This window comes from Oryzias latipes, chromosome 5 (genome assembly GCF_002234675.1).
Source record: "Oryzias latipes chromosome 5, ASM223467v1".
Lineage (NCBI taxonomy): Eukaryota > Metazoa > Chordata > Actinopteri > Beloniformes > Adrianichthyidae > Oryzias > Oryzias latipes.
In genome coordinates, this window is record NC_019863.2 from 18493351 (window position 1) to 18517186 (window position 23836).

General features: G+C 37.3%; 1 protein-coding gene across 8 annotated transcripts in view; it reads right to left on the reverse strand.

Moving 5' to 3' along the window:
- Positions 1–23836, reverse strand: part of grip2 (glutamate receptor interacting protein 2) — a 242945-nt gene that overhangs the window by 46875 nt on the left and 172234 nt on the right. For all 8 annotated transcript variants that reach the window (XM_023955041.1, XM_023955039.1, XM_023955037.1 and 5 more), the window contains exon 2: positions 4411–4488. In XM_023955041.1, the coding sequence (XP_023810809.1) occupies positions 4411–4488 (78 nt within the window). The remainder of the gene's footprint in view (positions 1–4410; positions 4489–23836) is intronic.

Genomic DNA, 23836 nt, shown 5'->3' on the forward strand with positions numbered 1-23836 from the left:
AGACAAACAATACAAGACAAGGTGTTTAGGGTTCTCTATGTTCTCCTTTTTGTGTGGATTCAGGTCTAAAAATGACTGACTGCAGGGAGCTAAAATTGTAATAATATACATTACAAATGAAGACAAAATTCATTAAAACAAAACTCTAACAGCTCCATTTGATTAAAGAAAGATTAAAATCCGTTTTTTTTAATCAGTGTCTCTGATTAAAAAAGCAGAGACACATAACCTGTATCTGCACTAAGAAGTAACTACTTCTTTTTTAAGGAAAAAGTGATACATACAGATTTTCTTCATAAAGGAAAACAATGTTTCTAAATGGAATCACTTAGTTCAAAAGGGGCCCAAGCCCACAATTTTTCAGAATAGAGATAATCTAGATTCTAAAATCTAGAATCAGAGATAATCTGATTATGTGCAAAAACGTCCCAAGTCCGTTGTAATGTATAGACTATGCTTGACATTTAAATGCATTAAGTGCAAAATTCCTGGTCTTGGGCCTCTCTTGCATGGGTTTTGCTTTATCCCATAGATGGCAGCACTAGTTATCCAATATGGCAGCGCCCCTGTTTAATTCAAGACGGGCCCAAGTCCAAAGACTTTATTTTTCTAGTCCTCTGAAATTATCAAAGTGAGGTGCTTCATATTATAGCATTTTTAAGCTATGAACTGGTGCTAAATCTGGGTAAAGTATTAATCATTTGGTGTAGCCTCCCTATAAGCTATGCAATTAAAATCATTTCCTGGAAAAACAAACCTCTTGGACTTGGGCCCCTTTTGAACTTACCGATTCAATTCATTAAACAAAGAATATTCCAATTAGGCCCCTGCCCAGGCATGTTGAAATGCAAATGTTTCTGTGTTTCTTATTTTGTTTTACTACCATATTTTCCGTAGTATAGATGGCGTTTTTTTTGCTTAGTTTGGCCAAGGGTGCGACTGAAGCTATGTTCACACCGGGCATTTGATGCAATTTAAATAATTTGCTAAAATGTGCATTCTTGAACACATGTTTAGCATATGGTGTTCACACTGGAAAAGCAGAGAGGGGATTCTTCTTTCTTCTCTTTTGTATAGGGCATGTCCACTACCTATGGTTGGGAGAAAATTAGTGCGAAATGTCGAACTGGTGCTCCAGGCTTTTTTTTTTCGCAGCTCTATTCCGATATATAAAGGATTAGATTACATATAATTCAGTCCGAGCGCAAACCGCTTTGGTTAATTTATCCTTCGTAATCAATTTTCAAATGGTTGAATTAAAAAGGATGACATCACATCAGTTTGTGATGGCATCCGTGTTTGAGCTTTTCAAGTGATAAAGCCCCTTCCAGGGACGGGAGGACCTTCATTCATTTACCTAGGCTCTCCTTCTTCCACTTTCGGCTTCTCCCATCAGGGGTCGCCACAGCGAACGAGTCGCATGGTAAATTTGGCAATGTTTTACGCTGGATGCCCTTCCTGACGCAACCTTCTCAAACCGGGCTTGGAACCGGCAGAGGTAGAGAAGGGAACAGGGAGCAGCCCGGAGTCGAACCCGGGTTTCACGGACGGAAGGCGCCGCAAACCAGCACGAGCTAAACTTGTGGCCGCTCCCCCCAGCCAACTGTTGTTGTGTCCTTGGGCAAGACACTTCACCCTCCCTGCCTCCAGTGTTGCTCCACTGGTGAGTGAATGTGCATGAATGTCCCGCTGATGGTCAGAGGGGCAGCAGGCGTGAACTGGCAGCCATGTCTCTCTCAGTCTGCCCCTGGGCAGCTGTGGCTACATCAGTAGTTACCATCACCAAGTATGAATGAGGAGTGAATGAATAATAGATGCACATTGTAAGCGCTTTGAGCATCTGGAAAAGCACGGAAAAATCCAATCCATTATTATTATCATTACGACTGAAGAAGACTGGCATTCGATTGGACCACAATCCCTAACCAACTATGCAGCATAAAGGGACACTCTTCAAAAAAGCATGCTTGAAAATGTATGTTGAAATATTTTACCTGTCATTATCTTACATCTTTTTATCACTATTATGAATAAAAGCTACATTATTTTTCAGCTGATTGACTACTGTCAACAACTACATTGGTAAGTTAAGTTATTGAAAGCATATTATTTCCGATTAGACAATTCATTTACATGAATGTGCTGAGAATATTATGCAAAAAAAATATTCAAATTTTCTTAAAAAGTCAATTCTTTGAACCTTAAAGCAATAGGTGTATTAAAAATATTAAAACTAAAGCATATGGGTGGTTTTATGAAAAAAAAAGCAAAACAAAGACACTGATGAAAATTGTAAAAGGTAGATAATAATTCAAAAATACACAAACCACTTTAAAAAGTTTTTTAAAGGAAAAATAAAAGTAATAGCATTTTTTTTGTTTAAAAAAGATTTTAAAAAATTGAACTTTTCTATATTGCGCCTCATCTAATTTAAGCTGTTGCATAAGGAATACACTTTTTGTCTGCACCTTTTTTGTTTTAATTAAGATGGAAAAAATAAAAAATGACCAATCCCCCCCATAAAAACCCTTACTCTTAAAGCAAGATCCAATACTATACTTTACTAATGGTTGGGGGAAAAAATAACTTTAAAAATCAGACAAATTCTGGGATAATCAAAGAGCGAAAAAAAAACCAAGAATTCTAGACTAATTGGTTTATTTTAATTAAACCCTAACTGAAACAAAGATTTCTTTAAAAGTATGAGAGGCTTTTCAAAAGCCACCTCGCTGCTCACTGAGAGGAACTCTCCTGACTTGGCAAAACAAAGGTCTAAAGGACTTAAGCAGTATTATCTTTACAGGGGGGAAAACCAAACAAATGGAATATTCCCCAAATGCTTCATTAAACAAGACTGTAAACAAAAGCACCACAACATCCAGAGGAACTACAAGAACTTTTCCACAACAGAGCCTCAATTCATATTCAGCCTCTTCCAGTAAACAACTTAATGGGATTTGGGAAGCATAATGAAAACTTAGATGAAAGCATAGGATGACTTCTCTGACAGGTCTTAGTCAAGCTTGTTTCAAAATAAAACACCTGAAAGCCAAATGATGCAGCAAAGAATAGTAAAACATAAAGGCTGCCAATGAATGCCTTAGTCACATTTATCTGATGAAAGTATAAAATATCTCTCAAGTTGTCCATTACCTGTTTTGAACGACATATTGACTTATGCGGTTTAAAAGACTTTCCATATTTGTACTTTGTTTACACTTGTTTCCTTAACATCTGAATTCCCCATTATATGTAGGCCATACATCACAGAAAATGAAGGCTGTACATCAGAGCTGTGTTTTTTGCTCTCATTAAGCACAAATGCACAGCCGCGTACCCGCTCACAGTCAAACGAGGGGCTGGCGTGAGGTGTCTCAGTTCGACAAATCCCTCAGGTGGCAATGAGGATCAGTGAAGTGCTTCAAAACACACTTATCTGTGCCTGTTCATGCGAGAATATGTGGGTTATAATCCACCGTCTGCAAAGAGCCATTTATTCATCAGCCCCGAAACAGTTTTTATTTGCATAAAAGAAAGGTTTTAACAAATGATTTTAACAGCAACATACCCCATCCATCAGTACAAAAGCTTTTCCTGTATCTTATGTCTTTAAGTGGTGTCACCTGTGATGTTTTACCAATATCATTTATATTTGAGGGCAAAACTCTTGTTGACTTACTACCCTTATTTTTACCATAATTAATTAGATAATTTGATGTTCCGTAATTTTCGGAGTGTAAGTCTTGGTTTTTGCATAGTTTGTCTGGATGTGCCACACATACTTAGGTACAACTTTTATATGATTAGTTAAAAATATATAGCAAAAACCGCTAGAGCGTGTTGTAGGTATGTGTTAGCATTTGCAATTGACAGCGAGATAGAAGAAAAAGTGCCGCTCAGTTTCATGCCAGGCTTGGTGAAGTTGTTCCAAATCGTCACAGATGCATCAATGTGTTATGGTAGTGAAGTGTGCATGTATTCAGTCTACTATTGTTTTCTATTTGGTTATTTCAATTTGCATTTCAAGATGAAATGTTCTTGTTACCGTATTATGTTAAACACATTTCTCCCAAAAGTGTGATTTATTTTGAATTTTTTTTTCTTTACTATGCTTTTCTTTTCTTTTCATTTCTCTGCAACTTATAGTCCAAAAGTTACGGTTCTCTGAGGAGCACATTTAGGGAATTTTCTTAAAATACATTCTGTTTGCAAATAATTTAAAATGCTTGTTTTCTTGGATTATTTAGCACTTCTTTTGTTTTAGAGCTATATTTCAACCTCACTTTCAACCACTAATGGCAACACAAATAATAAAGGAAGTATTTTTTTCTGTAAATTTGTGTATGAACAAACAGTTTTAAAGTCAGTAGTGATGGTATTAACATGTTGGGGCAGGACCGGGCCCTATACCTGGTATACTGTGTCTCCTCAGGGTCATGGTTTGCTCTGGTCCAGATATGTCCTTGGTTTTTCCATAAGGGCCATCATCTAGAGAAAAACAAACAAAGCTGAGATGTTAGATGAGTGGCTTTCTGCCCAATGGCTCTGCTAACCAGTAATACATTTTCTCAGAAATTGATGCTAAATTGTGCAGTCATGGAAACCAACAAACAAACATCGTCATGCTCTTTTTTTCAGGAGACAAATATTTTTATGCATTCATAACAGCTGCTCCAAGAAAATGAAAGTGGAAAAAGAAGAAGATTATTACATTAAAATATAGCTTTTATTTGAGTAGGTAAAATCTTAGGGTTTAATCTGGACATCACTGTTTTGGTTACAAAGACACGATTTACATTTTTAACTAAATTCTAAAATAAAACATAGCCAAAGGATCCCCAAAACAGTGTTAAAAATGTTTTATACAGTTTTTTGTCATTTGCGTGACAACTGCAAACAGCCACAGATGTAAAGCTGCACTTTGAAACTACCGACTATGAGGGAAACTCAATCAATGAGGGAATTTGCAAAAAACTCAAAAGGATGAGGTGGAAAAAAAAATGATTACAAAAACATCAATTTAATAAAACACACTCCACCAAAAGGATTTGGGACAAAAAAAGGAAAAAAAAGGAAATATAAATCAAATACACATGAAACTGGAGTTGTATAGGACTACAGTGGCCCCCTCGTTTATCACGAAGGTTACGTTCTAAGAAAAGCCTGTGATAGATAAAGTCCACAAAGAAGTATTACAGATGGTTTAAGGGTGTAAAGCCCCTAACTTCACAATGTATATAAAATACACCTTTTTCAGACAGACATGGACATTTTCACACTTTTCTCTCTTGTTTAGACTCTCAAAGTTCAAAACTTGGCAAAAGAAATGGGTCCACTATTATGGAATGAAAACAAGGTCTGCCTGTGATCAGAGATTTGGAAAGCTGAGCGCATTCTGTGCAGGAGACACGGCACATAGGAGAGTGATTGTCAACAGCCAATCAGGACGCAAAACGGAGTGTTGGTATAAAAACATAAAAAAATCACAACAAAACTCTAAAATTACATTGAAAAAAACAAGCAAAACTGCAAGACTACAAAAGATGAACCTCAAGGTTCTTCTGTTTTTGAAATGTCTCTACGATAGCAGATCTCTTTGATTTCCCTGCTTAAGTCTCTGATGCTGCTCTAGTTGATGTCTCTCTATAAATAAATAAAGAAGAAAAAGCCGAGCAGACAAGCTGTTTAGAACAACACGATTCTGAAACAAATGTATATGGAACATCCTGGTGAGTTGTGGGATTTAATTTCCAATTATACCATGTGTAAACAGTATATATGTTGCAGTAGAGTAACGGGCATATAGGTAGTAGCTATTATACATATGAGTGCATGTTGCAGTTGTACATTAAACCAGTCAGGATTTGTTTCGTAGAAAAATTGAATACCTCATGATATTACTTTATCTTACCTTGTGTCGTAAACCAGCAGACCTGCACAGATGATGTAGTGAGCCATTTTTTTGTCACTTTTTATCTGCATTTGCTCTTGTTGCAGTTCATGTGAATGTATTTCTGTTATGTTTGGAGAAGATATATAGTTCCTTTTTTTTTGCCATCAGTGGTTTTATAGATGTCAGTACTGTAGGAACTTAATTGGATAGAGTAAGACATATTTATCTTGTATTTTTGGTTTTTTTTGGTGCAGTTTTAGTTATTGCTCTGCACGCTTGGCTGCAGACTGGTTTTTCTTTCCGTTGGACTCTTCTTACAGATCAAAGGTGAACCATCCACGCACTGGGGTTTTTCTGGACATCTTGGATCAAGAGGTTGTTTATTTTACCCTGGAATGTGGTAAAGGAGTTTGGATTCGTTTGTGGGGATTCCCTTTCTTATTTTCTTATTTTTTTGTCCTGAGATCTCAGAGAATTGTGTTTTATTTTGGTCAGGCTTGACAAAAAAGAGAAGACAAAAATGTGTAATTTTATTTTGTTTTGTTTTTTTGTCACAGCCAATCTCTTATAAACCCATTTAACCTAAACCAGAAACCCTTAACTTTAAATCTGTAGATTAAGACATCCCTGCTTCTTCCAGGCTAGAAGAGTTACACTTTTCGATAATTTTTTTTAATAAAGCATCTCGATAACATAAATTCATAGGCAAAGCTCCAAGGGGGACAAAGGGGGCTGTGCCCCCCTAACAAAAAAGCTTTGCCCCACACTTGCCCCCAATTTTTGAGCCGATATTTGTGACGTTATTGACAAAGAATTAGAAATCCTCAATGCAATATCTTTAAGCATTGCAAACATAACAAAAGCAGTAGATTTAAATGAAATGAAAACAATATTTTCAATAAAACTCTAGAAATACATAGTTTTAAATCCTCTTATTTGTAATGGCCTTCCACTCTAGTATTTTGCCACCCTTCCAAAGTCTTCTGTCCCCCTCATATAAAATGTTATTGCTCCACCCCTGCATAAATCATTCCTGAAAACGCTATTCTTAAGACTTTTTTTGGCTCCTTACAATTTTTATATTTAACATCTGCATGCTGAAGCTGCCTTTGAATGAACCAGCAAATTAAGAACATCCAGAACAATTTTATTGTTCCTGCAGCAGGTGCTCACAGAAACGCATCTAAACTTAGTACCAAAGGGTTTCTTGTTGACCACACTGAGATCTGTGTATTTATTTTAAGCTCATCCGTGATCCGACGGGCACAAAGTATTGGCGTCCCACATTCTTTAACTGCGTTCGACAGCTGTGACAGGAGCTGAGGCTGTGTTGTTGGAGCTCTGATGGAAGGGGATGTGTCCTACTTTACAACCTCCACTCCATCAGAGATGACTTTAACTATTCATAAGCCACTTTTCATCATCTTTCGTACCACACTCCAGAAGTGTCATTACACTGCATTTTAAATCGGGGCAATTAAACCTCAGCTCAAACGTAAATATCCTTTGCTTAACTCGCTGAGCGGAAATGGATTGAAACAGCTTATTAACATCAGCTCAGCAAATCACTTGGAAAGACCCAGAGCAGAATCTTTTAGGTTGTACTTTTCAAGTATTAGCTTACACTAGCTTAAAAGATGCAATATTTAGGAGTTTTAGGCCATAGCAGTTTTTTTCAGCATCTGATTTTGACTGCAATCTGTGTGCATGAGTCTTCTTCGTGAACCCCATTTCCAGTTTTCATTCATAAATCAAATTTTCCCATGATATCTAGTATCATTTGTCGTCCCTGATCTCATTGGCTCTTGGATGCTGTGCCTAAAATATCATTTTGCTGGTCTTATTGCATTTTTCTAGCTGACAGTTGAGTAAAATACCACCTACGATCAAATGATTGAATTGAACCTGCAGATGCTCAGTGAGAAGTTAGAAAGTAAAGTTCAACCTTCAAGTTTTATAATCTCTCTTTAAAGACCTGACAAAGCAAAATGTTTCTTAAATTACATTTCTAATAACTGTAAAAAAAATAATAGGTATTCTTTCAAAGGGGAAGGCTTGATCACACAAAATAAAATCCCTCACATGGCACAGTAAGACTTTCTTATAATTGGTTTACTTTCCTTTAATTGAAAAGAAGTCAGGTTGTGGACACAGAATTTTTTTTTTTCCAAGAGCTACAAGTGTATTTTCCATATAGTTGCATAGCATTTCTCTACCTTCCTTAAAGGCCTGAAGCACTTTAAAGTCACAATCCTATTAACCCATGCACACACACACATTCACACACATTCGCAAACTGATGGCGCCTCCGCTGCAAAACACTGGCGCTAACCTATAATCTCAGGAGCAATGTGGGATTCAGTTTATGTCACCATAGAGCCACCACTATGGTCTGTTGGACACATAACACGTGTGCATGTTGTCTTCCTCTATGGCTTTTAAATACCAACGCCAAGGAAAATGTGTGTTTTTGGTGTTTTTAACATGTTCTTGGGGCATTTTTCTAATGATGGAGGACTTATATAAAGATAATTAAAACCAAAATTGCATTTCTACATAGCCGCTAACGGAACATGGAAACAAAAAAAACAAAAATAAAAAAAGAAGTACTGGTTTCTTGTGTGCTTGAGAAAGTAAGTTGTGGGAACCAGAAAGAAAGTCATGCGCAGTGCACCAGAATAAACACAATTAAACTCATGTATTATTATTTTCAGGTAAAAGACTCTGACAGAGTCTCCTGTTCACAACTGACCACTTAGTTTCCTAAGTGTACCAATGTTTTTCTCGTGCGCATGACAAACAAGTGTTAATTTTTTTTTACTTCTATGTCCCTTTAGCCCATCGAGACGACTGTTGTGATTTTGGGCTATACAAATAAATTTGAATTGAATTGAATTTAGGGTCTCCGTATATTTTCTGAGTACAGTACTTTTTTTCAATCCTGGAGAATCAGGAGCAGACAAAAAATGCATTGTGAAAAAGACTGTAGTTGTGACATAGAAAATACACTGGGCGGGCCACAAGCTCTCTGCTCCGCTCCAATCTAATGCATCCTTGTAGATGACTAGCTCCATGTACATCTTTGTTTTCCTTGTCTGAGCTGGCATCTGGCTCAAAACTGCACAGCTGCATGGCTCCAAGATGACTATTCTTGTTGCACCGGAACAGTTGGGTTCGGGGCATGAGGGGATGTAAGTTAGCGAGAGAGCGTGGAAACAGAGAGCTCTCAGTAATGGGCGGGGGGGATGAAGAGGTTGCTCCATGCCAACAGTCAACTCAAGATAAACTTCTAATGAACTTCTGCCGCTCTGCAGAAACTATGTTCTAGAAAATGACCCAGGTTTTAGGATTTTGGCAAAAAAACAAAAATCAACAGACCACTGGGAACGCTTTGAAAGTAGACAAAAAAATAATCGGAGTGGGACTTCAATATGTTGAGTGAATAACACAGAACATGAGATGTTACACGACTGATAATGATTGGATGATGCTTTGTGGTCAAAGTCAAAAGAGCTTTTAGAAAATGGCTCAGCATACTTACTGCCATTGCAGCAAAACTTCATTAATCTGTTTGTGAAAAACATCCTTTTATCCCCAAAGATAAATATTTTTTATTCTGCCAAGATGGCTCACAATCAGCCTGAGAACATGCTCGCTCCTCAAGCATTCATGCTGCCGCAGGACAATCTGGCGCCTCATTTGCAACTCGGTAACCTGACAGTGCCAGGAGTCATTACCCTGATCACATACCAATTATTCACAAACAGACATCAATTTATCAGGCAGAGCGACAGAGGGGCCGATGGAAAGCAGCTTCCTGAATTTGTGGAAGGATTGTTGAGCAGTGGATGTTTTTGCAAAATGGGTTCAAATGTTGATTTTACAATGAGTGGGTCTGGAAAAGTGGCATGAGTGGGTTGTATCTCTAATGGATAAGCACATAAAGGTTTTCATCTTGTACTTTTTTTGTACTTGCATTACTCCTTTCTTTTTTTTAAGCAGAACTTAGTGTTGGTATGTTTTTCTTGAGCGCGAGTGTTGATGAGAAGCCTCTTGGGTTCTCTCTGTGCCACAGCAGGAAATCAGTCAGCCAGATGACTTAGGAACGGGGTTTCAAGGCAAAACGAATCCACAAAATCTTAATGATTAAACTCATCACACCTCAGAGAGGATCGCTAAACTACGGTACTAAACAACACTGCCCTCCTTTTCACTGTCACCTCCGAGGAGAGGCGCAATTTCAAAGCACTACAAGGAAACTGCTGCATATTTCAAAAGTGTAAGGAGGAAGGAAAACAAGTCATGTCTGGAAATTGTTAAAAGGACGCAATACATTTAATTGCGTAAAAGGGAAACCTACTTTAAAAACTTGCATAATGTTATATTAATGTAATGTTTTGTAACTTCAAATTTACTGAAAAATATATCTTTTGCACGCAATACATGACAATCAAATCAATTAAACAATTCAACCTATATTTTGAGAGACTTATTGTACATTGAAAATCAAACAAAAGGTGCTTAGCAAAATCAGTAGAATAAATAAATAAAATATAAATGTAAACCTTTTCCTACCTTAAGAAATTTGAATAGCTATTATAGCAGTGAATCAATAGATATAGAAAATATAAAATGACAGAATACTTTGGAATGGAAAACACTTCCTCAAAAAAGAGCTATTTCTGAACAGGATTATATCACCGTTTCCATTTGTATTTTTGAAAATGTTCTGAATATAACACAGCCACTGATGACATCACAAAGCAACAGATTGATTTCCATCAACTACTCTCCCTCTGAGCTGAATAAAGATCCTCGTGAAGGTCATTCTTGGATTTCACGGCATGATATTTTTATTGGAATTGCTCCATTCAGATGTTCTGCATTGTTTGCAGGAAGATCCTGAGCAGAATGACTGCCTCACGTATTTGAAAACTCTTTTTTGAGCTCCATTCGATCTGATTCAAGAGTCTGAGGAAAGTCATGCTTTCCTCTTGTTGTATGTGACAAAATATTTCATATTTTAAGAGTTTGTGGGTAACATAATGTGTTTTTTCTGTTTCAAGAGGGGCAGCAATGCAAACTATAACACGGCTAATCCAATTAAGCCTACAAAGGCAAAAAAGGAAGATGAAGGTGCTAAATAATATTTTAGAAACATCAAGATCAAATAATATTTTACCACTTGTTAGAGTCTTAATGCTCCAGAGGTGTAAAAGGCCTCCGGTCACATAGATCTTTTCGCCAAGGCTGAAGCAACACTGCAGTTTCAGTTGTTATTTAGGTTTGTCCAAACCAGCTAATTCGGATAATGATAAAGCCAAAATGGAAAAAAAAGGTTCTGTTGTAGTTGACCGATGGTCATTAGAGTCTTCATTAAACACAAACCAGAAGATCCAACTGATAACAAAGGAAAGCAAACGATCCAATCATTACAACACACAAAGACAAAAGCACCAATCCCACTCCTACATACATCCTCAAGTGGACACACCAGAAATCTTATATGTAGTTGGATGATCGTTAGTGACCTCTTTTTTTTCTGTTTTGGGATTTCCTGTCTTTTTTGTTGTTGTTTTTTTTTTCAGAAAAAAGGGTGGGCACATGCAGAAGCTCTCAACTTGTAAAATCAATTTCCCCATGTGTTTGAATCAAAAGGGCCGACTTCAGTCGTCTCTGATCTTCAAGGAAAGGGACCGTGTTTCTTTCATTATACAATCCTGAGCCATAGTAAACCCAGATGGAGAAACACAGACATGCTACACCAAAAACTATACAGAAGAGATTTAAGGGACACAAGAAAACCTCTTGACAGCAACAAAATGCTTGATTATTGAGGAAATTTATTAATTTAATCTACTGGATGAGCAACCAATTTGGGAAATTTTTCTTTGCTGAGACACGCAAAGGAGTGCCATTTTATTATAGCCATTTTATGTGCAAGAATCTTTCAACCATATAAATCCTAACTAAAATTTTTTGCACAATATCACCCCTGTTCTGCATCAACCCTATTGGCTCCTAATTACTCCAAAAATCCTGGTCCTCCTCTTTGAACTTGTTCATTTTCTTACAAATCTAAACCTTTAAGATCTCCTCATTTCAACTCTCCATTTCGTTTCCTTGGATCCTCCTCCTTCATTCCTTCATTTGCTTCACTATTTTGGTTTTAAGAGAAATAAGTATTAAAAACTCCTCCAGTTTCACTAAAACAATATACAAGAATGAAAATCACAGCAATTGCTGGGATGGTAATGCAAACCTGTTCAGTGATTCCACACTGACAACTGAGAAATATGTGAAAGATTCTATTTGAAAACCTAAATTTCATTTTTTTCTAATGCTTCATTTTGCAGCCAGCAGTTTCATTCAGCAGAAATATAATTTCTGGAAGTCTTCTGGTCTAAAAGTTGATGTTTTTGCAGCTCAGATGTTGAATTTGGACACAAATGATTTTATGAACAAGTTTAAAAACATCATTCGTGAAATGCGACTCAAGACGGACTGTTCTACACGACAAAGATCAAATTCCGGAAGGCCATTCTCTGAAAAAGTTAGAATACACGTCTATATTTTTTTTTAAGATACAGAAAATGTATTCAAGAAAACTTTGCCAAAGCTTGCTCTGAGTTCACCCACAGCGGTTCTGCATACTTATGAAGTTATTAAAAATTCTTGCTCAAGGTGACAAGAAAGCTATTAGACAGGCAATGGAGCAAACAGTCAGAGGAAGCTTCAGGAACTTAACAGCCATGAGCCCCAAGAAAAACAAAACTGCTCAAAACACAATGCTGATAAATTGCTGCATGTCACAAATGTAACTTTACACATTTTCTGCTTATCTGTGTTTCTCTTGCCAGGAGGCCTGACTGCGCTGCACACTTCTTAGTGACATTACATCCATGGATGCTCTGGGTTGGACAAAAAAAACAAGAAAAAATACATAAAACATCACATCATTGTCCCTCTTTGCCTAGTACAAATGTTCATGGCACTTCTGCTTAATAAAGTTAGAATGTGGTTGTGGATGTCCTCTCAGTGTCAAATGTAAATTTTGTATATGCAGATATTGTCTAGTGTCAGAGTCCAATGATACACCTAATGGAGTCCGAAATCACTGCACAGCTCAGGCCGATGTGCAACAAAGTTGAGGTATAAGCGAAATCATCAAACACAGCCCATGGCGATGTTTTTAAACACACTCAAAACTCTACATCTAACAACCCAAGTAATGATATCCTTCATGAGGACTAAATAAAAAAAGAATTGAATTAAATCAAAGTTAAAAATAAAGATGGTAAAGCATTGACGATCTTAGTTTGCTAGTATTTTTTTCTCCCGCCAAGGTTATCTGGTGTTATTTTTTATTTTAATTTGTGATTCTATCATCAGAGATTCCCACCAAGATCATAATATCAAAAAATCTCAAACACTGATAACTTAAGTATGCATCAGAATGGTAGACAACATGCCGCAGGTTCAGCTGATTCAGCATTCACCTGGTGGGTCGTGAGCATGTCCTCAGACAGAAACATGGGATGTGGGGGTTTGGTTTATTTGTGCTCCTTACGTGAGAACAGCTTAGTGAAGATAACATTCTAACACAATGTGTTTTTTGACTTGCCAGGAGTCACATCTGCTACTATTAACCCTTGTGCTATCTTACATGACCCCACCCTTACATTGACGTGTTCTCCGTACCATGACAAAGCTGGATAAAGGTGCAAAGATTTCATGTAATCCATGGACACCAGTGAAGATCACAAATCATTGAAGAAAAAAGGTTCAGAGCACTGTTAGTGGGTCTAGATGACCCAACTCCCAACGTTAAAGTGTCTAGGATAGCACAAGGGTTTAACAGATTTTTTCCAACTCTTTTTGCCCTTGTAGCAATAAGCTACAAAGGCAGAAACTAAAGGACAGCTTAAACCCACACAAGCTACTCAATGTATTCACTTCATTCAATATGCATATATAACAGACAAAAGTTGGTCCCCATGACTCACTAGAGGAAATAAAGAAAAGAAAGAAAGGGTGCAATCCTCTACAAACATCCTGGAGCTTGCTAATGTATTTCACAATTTGTTGCAGTGACGAACAAACTTAAATCTGAACAGAGTTCCTGCTCTGGTGCTTTTAAAACAATAGATGCACACAAGACAAGCTGCAGCGAGTGTAAAGAAGTGCCATAGGAGATTTTTTGTTTCAGATATATTTGAAATTTATCATCTCACACCTCTAGACGTTGTTTTTCCTGAAATAATTATGAAGGAAGATAGGTGTTTCGCTAAATTTGACACTGAAATGTGAATTTCTCAACATTCGGTTCAGGTTAGATTCAACAAATGTTACTTTAAATTCTAAATACATTTTTTCCTCTCTCTCTTATTTATCTCTAAACTTCTTGAACTTCAAAAGACAGCACTTCACACCGAGAGATGTAGAGTGCAGCCAAAGCCTGACAACGGCCTGATATAGAACAGATAAAAAAAAAGTTGAGGTTAATCGGAGGAAGATAAGGTGACAGCATTTTACAGGCAAGTCATTTGTTCCATGATATTGAGGAGCGGTAGTTAAATCTTTATCCTTTTTCCCCTTCGAAAGTGGGTCAGAATGCGTTTCTCACATTCCTCCTCGACACTGGAATCAGAAGAACATTCCAGCTTATTAAACAGAGCTGAGCACGTTTTTGTTCTACAGCAGTCTTGTAAGTTAAAATTGTTGCAAACCTTTGTCATATTTTCCTCCCAAAAATGAAAGTTTTTTTTTTGTTTTGTTTTTGTTCTTTTAAATGAAAATAAATGCACAGCAGGAGCTAGCCTCATGCTGTGCCGGAAAAATAGTCTTTTCCACAGTTAAACAGGCAGCATTCTGAGGTTGAATAGGCATTTGATGGAGCTGTGCAGGAGTCAGACTGAAGATCAAAGCTTATCTTCCCTTTGACATTAGTCTTTGTCATTTTTTTTAAGAATCTTTCATGCAGCTGCACATCTTTGTCCCATTTCTCAGTCTTCCAAATGACTCTGGTTCCTCCTTTATTGCTCTGCTATAGGGGCCATATGAGTTTGCCATTACTGTACGATGACAGGAAATATTTGGCATGAATGACATTAATATTTATTACATTATTCCCACCGTGCTTCACGTTATCCATCAGTATAAACCTACAATTTTATTTTCCGCACAATTTTTTTTTGCATATAAATATTGAAAACGCAGAGTCACATTGGGAATTGGCAATCATCCAACTGCGCTTGACATGACCTGCAGCTTAAAATTCACCCTCTTCTCATTTTAACCCTTTAATATTGGAGCTTTAGCATCAGTGTTGTCAATCTTTCAACTGCTGTAACTCTTCAATCGTTTACGCAATTAACATAACTCTGTCGGATTCTGAGGCAAAGAAAAGCAGCCTCTCTCTGATATGCTTAAACTTTGCAGGTGTGAAGTCTTAATGCAATCCACATGAATCAGCTCATTCTGTCATGATAAAAAGCGGTTTTGCACCGCTATGCAAAAAGCATTGCATGCTTTGCTATCGTAAAGTGTTGCATAATGGTGCAAAAATGATATGAAAAGCCGCTTTTCCCCGCGTCAGATCCAGCTGATTAATGTTGATTGCGCAGAGGGTCAAAAAGGTTATGGTTTCTTGCTCTGATGGTTAAACCATCAGAGACTCCAAAAGTGTAGTTTTACTCGAACAGATATTTGACCTGAAAGTTTTTTTTCTTTGTTTACCACGGTTGATACATGATTACCCAGAAAGTAGACATGTCGATTTTTCTTGAGTGTTAACTATCCATCCATCTTCTTAAGCCGCTGTGTGCCTTTTGGGGACCGACCTATCCTGTGTACTGTTAGGCGAAGGCGTGGTACACCCTGGACAGGCCGCCAGTCTTTCGCAGGGCACAAGCATGTTTTGGGACGAAGCTGAAGTGCTTACAGAAATCTGATGCATGAGAACATGCAAACTCCACACAACAAGGTCCCAGCTGGGATTTAAATCTGGGCCTTCTCACTGCGAGGCAAGAGCGCCATCCACTGCTCCACTGTGCAGCCCTGTGAACTGGTTGATTTAAGACAATAGAATTTTGAAATCTAAAATGTTCTAAATAGTTGATAACATATAACTTTTTATGTTGAATTCATTTTGACAATGCAAAAGTCTTAAACACCTCCCCACTCTCTGCTCTTCGTCTCATCCATAAAAATTTGCCATTTTACTGTTAATATCTTATTTCTTTTGTTCCCACAGATGTTTCAGTTCGGCCCTCTGTTTGGCTGTCTCTTCCATGTTCTCTTATAGTCTAGCAATTAGTTCCTTTCTTTCTTAGTCAGGTCTCTTTTAGGGGTTTCTTTTTGAGAAACAGTTTTTCTCTATGCCAAATACTCAGAATGACACTGAAAATACTTTCACTTATTACACTTGCTGAAATGATCTGGACTAAACTGGAATAAAACAACAGTAAATCATTTTGTTTTCATCATCTGGTTGGATGATTTTTTGTGTTTATTGTGGTAGCGCTTAGAGATCAAATCAGTTGGTGGTTGCCACCGCATGATCAAAGTCAAGTGATTTGATTCTTATGAAAACATGTTTTAAAAATTAAAATTTGTTGATTTCCAATTGCTTTCATAAAGCCTTCTCTCTGTTCTATTGGGAACTGAAATGCGGGATTCTGATTGTCTTATTCTTCTTGTATGTTTATTATCTTTAACAAGACCCACAGATGATTGCAAGCAGTTATGGAAATTGTGTCACTAGAAGTAAAAAAAATAAATCTAAACTCTACAACCTAACACAAGCATGATAATAGCTGGTATAGGGGAAGGCATTACCTGATATAACATGCATAATAGCCATGAATGGGCTGGAATTGCAGGCATGCATTATTTTTGCAGTGAGGAGCTGAGAGGTGCCAATGTTTGTGACATAATTGAAACAGGCGTGTGCAAATAAAAAGGAGCAACAACAGTCAGCAAGGCTTCTCAGAACATAGATGGAAAAGAAAAGATGCAGTCAAAAGGAGCTGAATGCAATTTTAGTTCATTCTTTCTTTTGCTTTTGAAAAGTCCTTCAAGCCAACACAGCAAAATCAAACCACTAGCAGCCATCAAGTACCAGCAAGCAGCTGTTGGCACGATAAAACACGCGTGTGCAGATGATGTTAGGATAGATACAGACAAGTGCAGAAGGGCAGAAAACATTTCGTGATGTCATTCTCCTATGTTTACTATTAATTGTGCATCTGATCTTGTAGTTTTAAAGTTAGTGACATGTTTTTGCAAAAAAAATAAATAAATAAATAAAAAAAAAAACCTAAATGTCAGAGACCCTTTTGGTCTTCTGGTCATCCATATTACAAAGGTTTCAAGTCAAATTACCTGATTTTTCGGAGTATAAGTTGTAACATTTTACGATGTTTTCTGCACTATAAGACACACTTCAAAGGCTTTCCTTTTATTTTTTTAAATGACAGTGCGCCTTACAATCCGTAGCGGCTTACATGAATTAATTCTGGTTGTGCTTGATCATGTTGAAATGGTTTTCATAGGTACTGACATTCTATTCAAATATCCATCCATTTTTTTTGGAAGTTGCAAACAAGGTTGGGTGTTATTATAAATACTCCGGTGTCAGACTGTTTTATAAAGTGTCACTAACAAGATTTGGAGTTAGACTAGTCACAGTAACATTTTGAATTAGCAGTATGAGTCTGTTTTTTTACATGCTGCAAACTGAGTGAGGTGTTATAGTAAATACTCCAACGCTGCTAGCTGTTTTGGACTATACTTGTTTTTTTATGTGTTGCTAATAAGGTTGGGAGTCAGCATAGTCACATTAATGCTTATTTAAGCAGTGCCATTCTGTTTTTTTATATGACTTGCAAACAATTTTGGATGTTAGGTGCTAACACGGCTAACGTGTAGCGGTGCTGGACTATGCTTTTTAAAACAAGGTTTGGAGTTAGCGCAGTCACAGTTGTCTTTGTTTAAGCTGTGTCAGTCTGTTTTAGGGTTTGCAAACAAAATTGTTAATATTCAAATGGTTAATAAAGTCTGGCTAACTGATGTTTTTTTTTTTCTCTGGCTTTTGTCTCACTAAATGTGCCTCATAGCTAGGTACGCCTTTTGATACAAGTCCAAAAAAGGACCATTCATTGACAGTCCGACTAATAGTGTAGAAACCACAGTTTGGTTGGGGGGCGACTCTCACTCTTCTTACCAATAAATAGCAGCAACCACTAGAGGGCACTGTAGGTGTGTGGATCAGTATTTGCTACAAACAGCAAAACAGAAGAAGAGCCGATCACCAGCCTTAGCAGATTCTTTCCAAAGTGAAACAGATGATGAAGAATTCAACGGATTTAGTGATTTGAAGTGATAAAAAGAGCTTCTTGACTTGTTAGCATGTTCTATCTGCCATGCTTATTTGAACAACAACTGATCATATGTTGTGTTATTTGACTAGATTCCTCCTAAGTTTCTTGAAGGCATCAATGTGTTACAATAGTGAATTGTGCAGATATTGTCTATTATTGTTTTCTTTTCAGTCATTATCATTGGCCTTTCAAGATGAAATGTCTGTTTTTGTTCCTGTGTTATGTTAAATACATTTTTTACAAAGTGCGACTTATGTATGCTTTTTTTCTTCTTCATTGTGCATTTTTGGACTTCTGCACCTTATAAAATTGAGCAACCCATACCCCAAAAAATACTGTACCCATTGAACTCATCATGTAAAACTGAAAAGGGTTAAGTGTCACCATTCTTTTTTTAAATTAATAGTTTCATAGAAACCGGAATTAGACCTCTGCAGCAGCACAAGTATACACTAAAATGCTAAATGCTGCATTAGTTAAAGGGAAACATGGTATCAAGAATCCTTCATGAGAAGTAGATGAAGTTAAACAGACAATATTATAATTGACCCTTTGTTACCTCTGTGTTTGTGATGATAGAGGGGTGAGGGGGAGACATTCACAGTGGATCTGAGATAGTGAATACCAAGGCGAATGATTGCAGCCTTTCCGATGCTGCAGCCACAGAAAAAGCGTAATTAGCTATTGTCTGCGGCGACGCTGGCAAACAGTCTGCCAGTGGTTATCGGTCTTTCTCCCACTCATGCACACATAGAAAGAAGGATTAGGGAGATGGAGCAGAAGAACAACTCCCCCACACACTCAAAAATATTCCAAAACAATCAAAAGACAAAAAAAAAAAGGTAAAACCATTCAAACTCTAACACAGGTATTAGACTTACACACAGCAATTCTCTCAAGCTTCATTTTGAAGCACTCCCCCATTTTGAACAACTCACACATAAATATCTCTCTCCCACTCATACCGAACATCGATGGAAGGAACAAGCAGTAATTAGGATGGTTAATGGCTTGTCTGTTGTGCTTAATTGCTGCCTGTGTAGAAGTGTTTGAGAGGTGGGAAACGCAGGAGGACTAAAGATGGGTTTCATCGTTGCTTTATTTTTAAATGATGTCATTTTATTTTCTCTGCGTATGCACTTTCTTTCAAAGAGCAGGACTTTGTGGGAAACTTTAGCAAAACTATTTTCTTTCCGTCCTTGTATTCAGCATCACGCCTTACTATTTTCAAGATTTCCCTCAGATTGTTTGTGTTGCAGTTGTGCCACCGGCGCTCTTGTTTGCAAATCTTGGTTTTGGCAACTGCAAATCTGACACGTTTCTCTCAGCTGGGAAGAGTCTCTGCAGCTCCTATTGGCTATATGCTTTTGAGTGACATGGGAAATGATCCGGACATACTCTGGCCTTGTTTGCAGTTCAGACTGAGCTTTTTTTCTCATTTAAAAAAAAAAAAAAAAAAAAAAAAATCACTCTTGCAATGACATTCTGCAGATCCAAACAAAATGCTGCTCGTGGGATGACGATACTTATAAACCGAGAAAAAAGACAACAAAAGTGCTTAACAAAGTGCTGAAGACGGTAAGATCATGCCCAGAGAAAAATTTGTCTGCAAGGAACATAAACAATTAGCAAGCAATGACTTCAGATACAGCACTGCGCCATTTCTCCACAGTTTAATGTGACGACTTATTAATTAAATCTGATACCAGACGCCAGTTTCACATGCAATGAGGGTGCAGATAACAAATTTCCACCATCTAATCATTTCCGACTTCATAAAAAAAATGGAAACATAAGCATTGCAGAATGATAAAGAAAACAAATGGGTTAGAGAACAATTTTTCCACTAGTTTAAGTCTGTGCAGCAGTAGTTTTATATGGTTGTGAAAGAAAAAAATAAATAAATATGCAAGCCCAGCAGATGAGGGGAAACACTTGAATTAAAGGGGATACAAAGTGAAAGATTATCCTAAATTTCAAAAGGATGAAATTCGTTGTACTCTGACAAAAGGTCAAATGGCCTAATATTCCTTTCATCCCAACCTTAACATTCTTATCGTCTCCATAGTTAAGGTTTACCATATTTATGCAGTGGATTTTGACGCTGTCACTCAAAGAGAAATATTAGTGGTAAACATTCCGGTGCTTCCACAGAAATGATGAATCATTTAATTTGAAATTTCCGGAAAACAAAGAATATCTAAAAACAAGGACCTGTTTATATTAAAATCCCAGGAGAAAAGCTGCCTTTTTGAGAACAATTGGGCACAGCTATTATTTAGAGAGGCAGGTGCATGGAAACCAACTAGCAGCTTCAGACAGGTACAAGAAAAAACATAAACTTAAGGATTGGTGTAGTCCCTACTGCTAGTAGTTCTGTGTGAATGATCCTAAAGCATAGTAAACTTCATAAACAAGTTTAAGTGGTTCATAACTGGTCATAAATGACAGAGCTTAACCTTTTTTTGGTGAAAAAGGGAGTTTCTCCATTAAAGTCCCACTCTGATCATCTTTTGATCTATTGTATAAGTATTTCCACCATACTTTTAATTATGATTATGCAGTTTTAGACAAAAATCCCAAAACTTGGGTTTTTTTGAGATCCCAAAAACTTGTTGTTTTCAGAGCGGCAGCAGTTTGTTAGAAATTTGCCTCTGAGTTGTGGGCAGGACTGGAAGTGAGGACCAACAGGAAGTTAGTCCCCAATTCCTGTCACGTTTCCTCACTCTCCTGATTACAGCCCCTCACAACCCCAACCTAACATTACAGGAGCAGCAAAAAGGGTGAGCAATGTTGGAGTTATCCAGTCGTAGTTCTGAGCCAGATGAAGAGCAAAACGAAGACTTACTCGTCAGAGTGGATCCATCAGAATGGAGCGGAGCAGGGAGATTGTGGCCTGCCCAGTGTTTCTATGTAGGAAATACATTCTTTTTCAATCTTTTTTCGTTTTTTTCATCCGCCTCTGATTTACAATGATTTGAATACAGAAATATTCAGAAATGCGATTTAATTGTCTAAATATGTATCCTCCATTTTCAGAAACATTTTACAAGAACATGTTAAAAACACATTTGTGAGTCTTTAAATAATTCCAGTTTTTTATTACCCCATGTCTCTGCCATGATGCCTCCGCAATGATAAGAACATGATCAAGCTGACTGGAAGAGAGAGAATCTTTATCAAGGCCCCCCCAAAAATGCACAAATATAGCGAGAGTGAAATGAACATGATTGGTAGGATTACTGTTACAACCAACGCCGCTTGTCATGGTTGGTCCTCATTGTCTGAGCTGCGCCACAACGCCCACAGGGCAGTCACACTGCTAGAAGATGACGGAGTTTGTGGTAAACAGCTGAAGATAACTGCACGCTTCCTGCACAGCTGACGATAACATCCAGCACGCCCGCTGCCTCACAGCCACGAGTGCCTTTACGCCGCTGTGTGGTTGGATTAGTGACGCTGACCAAATGAAGGGGATCCAGTCGTGCAGCCGGAAAACAACGTCTCATTTATGTTGTGTTTCTGCCGCAGCATCATCAAAACGAAGTTCCAACAGCCAAAAAAAGTAAACACTCTGTTGTCAAAAAAACAAAGAGCAAAACCAAATTTTAAAAAATATAATCTCTACATGCATTTGAATATTCAAAGGCAGCTCTTCTAAATGCGAACGGTGATAACTGAAGAGGGCAGGTGTCTGCATAAAACCGAAAACACAAGTCTCTGATGTCCCAACACTCTTATAAGCTCAGTTAGTCTCTGAGGACATTTCAGAGAATTTAGCTCCCACTATATTCATTGGTGCATGAAATAGGATGAAACTCACCTTATTAATATCCCTAAAGCACATGATAAACTCTGCGGTGCGAATGCACTGTACTTCAATAAAACCAGCCAAAAATAGTGCCGCTATACCTTTTCTTTTTTTTCAATAGAGACAGAACAGTGCATATCCTGCAGGCATGGAGTATCAAGTTTAGCCTAAATCCTTTGACTAAAACCTTTCCAAAAAGTGATATATTCAGTAGCATTTCAAATGTTCTCCCCAGTACATTTGTGGGTGGTAACAAAAACATATTTTGGCTCCATAGTCTTGTTTGAAAAAAACGGTCTTCGTGTGAGCAAACATAAACAAAATCCTTTTGTCCAGGGGGGCATAATTAGCTGACTTTTTTACACTTTTTTTATTCTGTTTATTTCCATTCCACTGATTATAATCTTCTATGTGAAATGGGATAATCTGCTCAGCTCGGATCCTTTTGGGAGTCAATCAAAACAGAAACTACACAGCAAAGTCTGAAGGGAAACATCTACTAGTTATGTAAAACATAGTGATAGTTCCTTCCATAACTTCAAACCTGCTGTTTGAAGACGGACACAGTCAGTCAGATTTAGAAGGTTTTTTTTATTGGTTGTTGAGGAATAGTCTTATGACCCCTGAGCAAGCACAACATGATGCAACTGGGACATGCAACAAATGAACTATGTGGTTACAAACATGTCGGCAAAAAGCACAAGAACACAAATTTGAACTTTTTTGTCAGATTCATCAAAATTGACCCGTGTGGAGCTCAGTTTTTTGATAAACGTCATCATTCTGCAGTTTTTCCTTAAGTTTTACTGAATGCTGCTATGTACTTGATACTGTTCATAGCATTTGTTCTGACAAATCTGCCCTTGGAATATGAAACAGCACAAGCACACCATTGAGATTTGCAATCAGAAGGTTGTGAGTTCAATTCCACTAACCTTTTAGTTGTGTAAGAAAGGAATTCTGAAGAAGTTATATCAGGAAATAGAAATAAATCAAAAATGATTACTCCATAGCAATTCATCAGGATTATTTTGCTACCAAAAACCTTTCCTGAAAAGATTTTTTTGGGCCAAACAGACAATAAGACATTTTTTCTTGAAACTAGAGCCTTTGGCCTTACTTAAGATTCAGTTTTTGCAGTGAAAATGTTCAAACTCAAGTCGGAAACCTTGACAGTCAGCTGTTTTTCCCTCATGGGGAGTTTATTATGAAAAGCTAAATTTGCTTCAAGTTAGTTCCATAAGGATATTAAGCAAAACTTTTGATTCCAAATGGATAGTAGATGAATTGAGCTGCATTCTTCTTACCCCAGGTTATCTCTACAACATTTGACCTCCAAAGTCTGACTGGTTTAGCCAGTGTCAACATGCTGTTCTATGTTCAGACATGGTTACATTAGCTACACAGCGAGAGAAAGTGGCCTGTGTGGTTAAGTGAGTGAACTTCCTTTAAACCGAAACATTAATAAAATCATCAAGTGATTTCCTGCTCGTACAAGCATTTTCACCTGGCTTACATTTTCAGTTAGTTAAGTAGCTTTTGTGCAAATCTAGAATTTTTATAAAATATTTTGTATAAATGTAACAGGGCAGCAAATGCATACATTTGTATAAATATACATAAATCCTATCCCATTTTAAAATATAGTCCAGGAAAAATAAATGTCATAAAGTAAAATATAAAATGCTTCAGCTTTATTACAGTTTTTAAGCTGACTAAAGTGCTATAGATGGTTGAAATGTTGTAAAA